Genomic DNA, 5701 nt, shown 5'->3' with positions numbered 1-5701 from the left:
GTGATTGGTGATTAATGTGTTTCATTTAATCCATTCCTGCCCTCAGTGAGTTCAGTACTGATACCCACAGCATGCCACGCCGAGCGGGCTCTACACCCTCGTGCACAACAGCCACACTGGGAAGATGACCTCCTTTGGTACAGACATATCTCATCTTGCAGGGAGTGTAGCTAAGTCACTTCCTACCACCAGGAAATAGGCTGAGGGTTTGTTCTACACCTGCGTGTATCCCAGTGCCCACTGCCCACTTCAACCAGCTGCTCCCTGCTGACACAAGGCCAGTGGTGCTCAGGAGAAGCCTCCTCTGTGAGGACAAGAGACAGAGAGAACAGCCCCGCCTTCCCTGTGTTCTGCAGCAGGAGTGCTGCTCTGTTCAGCTCTGCTCTCCCACCTGCTGCATTTGATGCAGTTTGATGCTCTTAATTCAGCCCTGCCGGCACCGCAGAGCAGTACGATCAGCTGTGTGCTGCCAGCCAGCCAGCCAAGTGCACCGCTCTGAGGGTTAAGAAGGGCATGCAGTGCAGGGAGAGCTGCACCTGCGGGTCAGCCATTCCCCTGGGAGCTAGGGAGAGAAATGCCCCGTGCTGGCTTGCTCCGGGCTCTGAGCTTGGCATTACCAGGCCCCATGGTCTGCCACCCGTGCTGCAAAGATGACTGCCTTCAATTCTAGCCCACGCTAGTGCAAGTTAGAGAGCCCAGCTGCGTTTGCATCTTTACCACACGAGGCCTTCTCACAGCAGTGAAGAAAGGAAATACAACAGGAGGTTGTCTTATCCACAAATGATGGAGCAAGGGCTGCTCTTCACTGGAAGAAGTAACGGGGCTTCGCCATCCATACAGTACGTGATGCATACTGTGTGCAAAGCTGAAAGCAGAGAAGCTGCTACAGTTGAGACCTTTAAGGCTGAACAGAAAGGCAAATCTAGCAAAGGGAAAGGACCTGTACTAATGGTGGGAGAGGAGCTGCCTCAGCTGTTTGTGATCCTCTAAGAGCAGGTGACTTCTGCTCCTTCTAACTGCCACAGCCCTGTCCCTGCCAACTACCTCTGATGTGGGGGATGAGAAACCAGGCAGCACCTGAAGAAAGCAAGCGTGGGGAGCAGGGGAGGGCAGCCAGCCCTTTGCTGGGGCACAGCTCATTTCTTCAGAAGGGTATGGAAGAGTTGTAAGGGGTCTGTTCTAGTAATTAGAAATTCCAGGAATTGTTTGCTGTTCTATCGCTTTTGCAGGAGCTTTTCTGGAAGACCTACATTCAGGAAAAAAATAAATTAAAAAAGAAAAAAAGATTCTTTAAAAATACTCAGCAGAACTGGAATAACACTTTTAAAATTTTCTGGTTAAAATACCTTTCCCCTGAGAATAACCACTTCAGTTCCAGTCGGCTTGTACTGGGCTGAGAAGCAGTACAGTGATGAAACCACACGATTGTCTGCAGGGCAAACAGGACCAGCCCTTCTGACACCAAGAAAGCTCTCATACCCTTCCACTCCTCCTGATTGTATAGAAGGCAACATCAAGCAACGCCCTAAGACTTTTTCCCCTTGCAGGTCAGCTTTCCAAAGGCAGCTAGTTTGGTGTGCAGTGATGCACATGTTCAATAAAGATGACTGAAGCAGATAAGGTAAACCACAAAAGCCCCCGGTAAAGTCTACGAGATAACTGTTTGGTGCTCTGCCTCACTGCTGAGTGCTAGGGTGGAAGAAGCCCACTCAGCCTCTAACTGACCCGTGCCTGGAGCACAAGACCCAGAGGAGATCCTGGACAAGCTGGAAATCTCACTGCAGAATGAGACAGCAGGCTCTTCCAGGCGGGCTTGGTGCCACTAGGTAGGGACGACTAACCCACTAAGGGATCAGCTCGCCGACTTGTAGGAACAGTTAGTTCACCTTAATGCCTATTGATTGGGGTGGAAGGATTAGGTTTTTTTCATTATTTCACTCACTTGGACAGTGAAGCTCACGTGGTCCGTTTCACCTCACATTCTGCTCCACTGGTGTGCATTCATGCAGCGTGACACACAACTTTATTTACCACAGACCAGCAATAACATGAGGATTCTCAGACACCGGCACGTTTCTAAGGATGGTTCAGGCCACATCTCACCATGCTCCATGGAAACAACGGTGGTGTGTGCCAAGAGGCCCAGCCTGCTGCTGAGCACCAGCAGGGCAATGCTTGTAGGCAGACAAGGATTGCCTGAGTGCCAACCATCTGAATTCACACCTGTGCCCCAGCTCAACTCTAAATGCTCAACCTAAAAGCAGCACAGTCACACTTTAAAAACAAGTTAAAAAAAGCATTTTAGCAAAAAAAAAATAAAATAGATTTAAGGTGCAAAGCAAGCCAGATCCTCTATCATCACAAACAGTGTGAAGTGAGCAGCAGCATGCAAGGTAACGGGTATCTGGAGTCAGGTATCAGGCCTGTTTGCTTCCTCTCTCAAACCAACAAGTAGTTGAGGTCTCTATACTTGCCGGTCCTTTACCTCTCGGGGAGCTGTGCACGTGCACAGAAGCAGCTTTCTGAGGCCACAACAGTCATCACACAGCACCAGGACGGAGGGAGAGCAGCCACATGGCTGCCTGCCTTCTGGGATTGTCAGCAGACCAGCAGAGAGCACAAGGCAGTGGGAGCTCTCGGAGGCAAAGCCCTAACGCTTCTGTCACATCTCAAGCAGAATGCACTTTACGTAGCGGGATATTCTGGTCCAGTTGTCAAAATACATAAATTAAAAAAAGATGGCTGTGACTCGCATGAGCTGACATCCTAGTCACCTTCGTGCCCCTAGACAGCGGAAGCCTGCAAGACTGGTAAGCAAGAGCAACAAATCCCAGCAAGCGCTGTGATGTGGCTGTGCTGCGTGTGTCAGGAGGAGGGAGCGGTGTGGGGAGACCTGCAGGCAGAGCATGCTGCTCTCCCGGCTCCAGCACTGCCTGCTGAAGGGAAGCAGAGAGCAGCTGGGGGCTGCTGCTGGCAGAGGTTCTGCCTTGCCCCCCCCCCCCACAGGCCTCAAGGTGCTGAAACTGAACTGGGGAGTCAACCTGGTAACGAGTTAAGAACAATCTAGAGCTTAAAAAGAAAACACCCCACCCCATCCCAATAACTCTGGCAAGTTGTGCAAGAGCCCCAAACTACTCACAACCAATGACCATCAAGCAGCTCCCATGCTAGACCACTAGGAATAGGAATTGACTGAGTGAAGGCGGTGTGGTGGGAAGGGGGTAATTCCAGTGGTAAGTCTGCCCAGCATTCCTGATGCCTCAGCTACAATGAAAACGAGAACGTGTGGAGGATGAGGCGGACAGGAGGGAAAAGGGATAATTTCATATATTAACTAATTTTGCAGTTCTCATTACAGCAGCAACAGCACTGTGGAAGTAAGCCACTGGGGCTAGTGCATCCACCTCCAGCAGCTCTGAATACTGTCAGTGCATTAGACCTGCCCCCAGCTGCACGCAGCCTGCCCCTTCAGAGCTGCCCGGCCAGGACTGCTCGGCAGCTGCTACCAGCAGAGCCCTGGGGCTCGCTGGTCCTCGCCTCGTCAGGAGCCCAGAAGCGCGTGTTAGCGCTGATGGGGCGCGTCCGTCCAGCCAAGGGGCCGGCAGCCACTCCAGTACTCCGGCTGCCAGAGCGTCCTCCCCAGAGCGAGAACCTGCCATCGATTCTCCTGCCTCTCAAAGGGAGGAGTAAGGATCTTCCTCGCCTTGCCACACCAAGCAGACCAGACTGACAAGGCAGGGACAAATACTTGATGTTCTGCCCCTTACAGCTTTCATCTACCCTCTCCATCCCCATTTTCTGAGATGAACTTGTAAACGTGAGAACTCAGTGATCTGAGGTACTTCACATACTCAAGTATCCGTCTTTCCTTTCGAAAGCATCAGTACAGAAAAGAGTCCCCCCCACCCACGCGTATTACTCTTACCCAGATTGACAGTAGCTACCTTTGCACCACGTCGCTGATTTCTTGGACGCACGACAATAAGTTATTAAGGACGGGGTTTGCCCCAGGGATGCTAGCAGCTGTTGAGGATACCTGCAGTTCCTGCAGGCTGAGTTCCAGTTTGCTCACGGCTTCCCGGAAGGCAAATTTGTTGCGTGTATGCGGAATGCAGTCCACGTAGCCTGAGCAGTAATCCAACAGCTGATGCCCCGTGTCCACCAGCTGGCTGTTTGGTGTGGGCTCAGCGATGGCACTCGAGAGAAGGTCGGCGCACTCCAGCAACGCTTCCTTGCTGATTTTGTCTGCTGGGATTTTCTCGGCTGCCTGTTTGGTCTTTCTTAGCGCTACCTTCGCGCCAGCTGTGCCGTTGGCCATTTTCACTGGGGAGGTGGAAGACGACGACAGAGGCACTTGAGGTGGAGGCATCACGGGCCTCCCAGATTTCCCACCGACCGGTGCTGCTGCTGCTGCCTTCTTACTCCCTTCGCTTGACTCCACTCCGTGCTGCGCTCCCGCCGCGTTGCTTAGCTCTTCTGCTGCATCTGAGCAGGCGGCTGGCTGCTGCAGGAGCCTCATCACTGGTGGTGGAGGTGGAGCACACTTTGGTTTTACCCGTCTGGGCCGGTCCCTGTCGCCGGAAGAAGTGACCTGATGCTCAGATAAGAGCTTAAATTTATTACCCTGAGAGTCTGTGCCAATGAGCTGCACATCTGCTGGAGTGTGTTTTAGAGTGGGTGAGATTAGGACTGGCACTTTGTGGTTATGAGTGGTTGGAAGTATTGCTGCAGCCTTTACTGGAGAGGACCACCCCGGTCTCTCGCCATCCTCGAGGGCCCCTTGCCGTGGGCCGCTGTTTTTTTCTTTGCTTTTAGGAGCTGCTGCTAGCCCTGGCATCTCCTTTTCCTCTGAACTGGAGGGGGTTCGGAAAGGGAGAGCTGTGGCACCCCTTGGCAAGAGTTTTGCTTTTGGTCTTTCTCTGGTCAAAGCAGGGCCTTCTTCAAACCTTTTGGGCAGCAGGTCATTTGCCCTCCCCGTGCTCTCATCAGGCTGAGAGGAGGTGGACACCGTCCGTTCCAGCTGGATTTTTGACCTCTGGGAATTTCTGGGAAGGGTCATTGCCATCCTATCCTGCTCCGGAAGCCCTGAGGACATGGAAGATGTAGAGTTCGACCTTGGGAAAGGCTTTGATGCTTCTTCATTACCAGCGGGCTTTCCTGGTCGTAGACCCAGCGTCTTTTTAATCAAGCGCGGTGTAAAGAAACCTGTGATGCCAGACCACCCACCACCAGTGCTCACACCCCCACCGCTGCTGGTACCAGTGCCATCATCACTGTAGAAGGTCCTCTGCACAAAGCCCCCACCGTAGCACTTGGGTGGTGCCAGGCTTGCGTCCTGCTGCGTGGGAGCAAAAGCGAACCCGTCCACGTGCTGCAAGGAAGCAACAGATGAGAAGTTACCCGTTAACTCGTACTTCTTGTGGGGCTGATTCTCCATCTCCCGGAAGGAGCTACTGCGCTTGGGAGGTGTGGGAGCATTCCTCTTCTTCATAAAGGAGCTGAAGAAGCCGCCTTTCCTGTCCCTGGTGAAAGTGGTCTCTTTGGCATCCTCCAGCAGGCTGCTGGGTGACTTGTCCCTCTGCTTGTGAGGCAGCGCGGGAGACCCACTTGGCTGTGTGCTTCTGATAAAACCTAGGCAGAACAAACAAGGATGAATCTGCAAAATCCATTTCCACCTCCCTCTCCTGCGGCGGGCTTTAAG

At 52.8% G+C, this 5701-nt stretch overlaps 1 protein-coding gene across 3 annotated transcripts in view; it reads right to left on the bottom strand.

Moving 5' to 3' along the window:
* ABL2 (ABL proto-oncogene 2, non-receptor tyrosine kinase) overlaps positions 1162-5701 on the bottom strand; it is a 49481-nt gene continuing 44941 nt past the window's right edge. For 2 of the 3 annotated variants that reach the window (XM_021404640.1, XM_021404641.1), the window contains one exon: positions 1162-5631. In XM_021404640.1, the coding sequence (XP_021260315.1) occupies positions 3941-5631 (1691 nt within the window). In that variant the 3' untranslated portion in view covers positions 1162-3940. The remainder of the gene's footprint in view (positions 5632-5701) is intronic. The other variant, XM_021404639.1, reaches the window with a different exon arrangement.

This window comes from Numida meleagris, chromosome 7 (assembly GCF_002078875.1).
Source record: "Numida meleagris isolate 19003 breed g44 Domestic line chromosome 7, NumMel1.0, whole genome shotgun sequence".
In the NCBI taxonomy this organism is placed as follows: domain Eukaryota; kingdom Metazoa; phylum Chordata; class Aves; order Galliformes; family Numididae; genus Numida; species Numida meleagris.
This window is presented reverse-complemented; position numbering and strand designations above follow the sequence as displayed.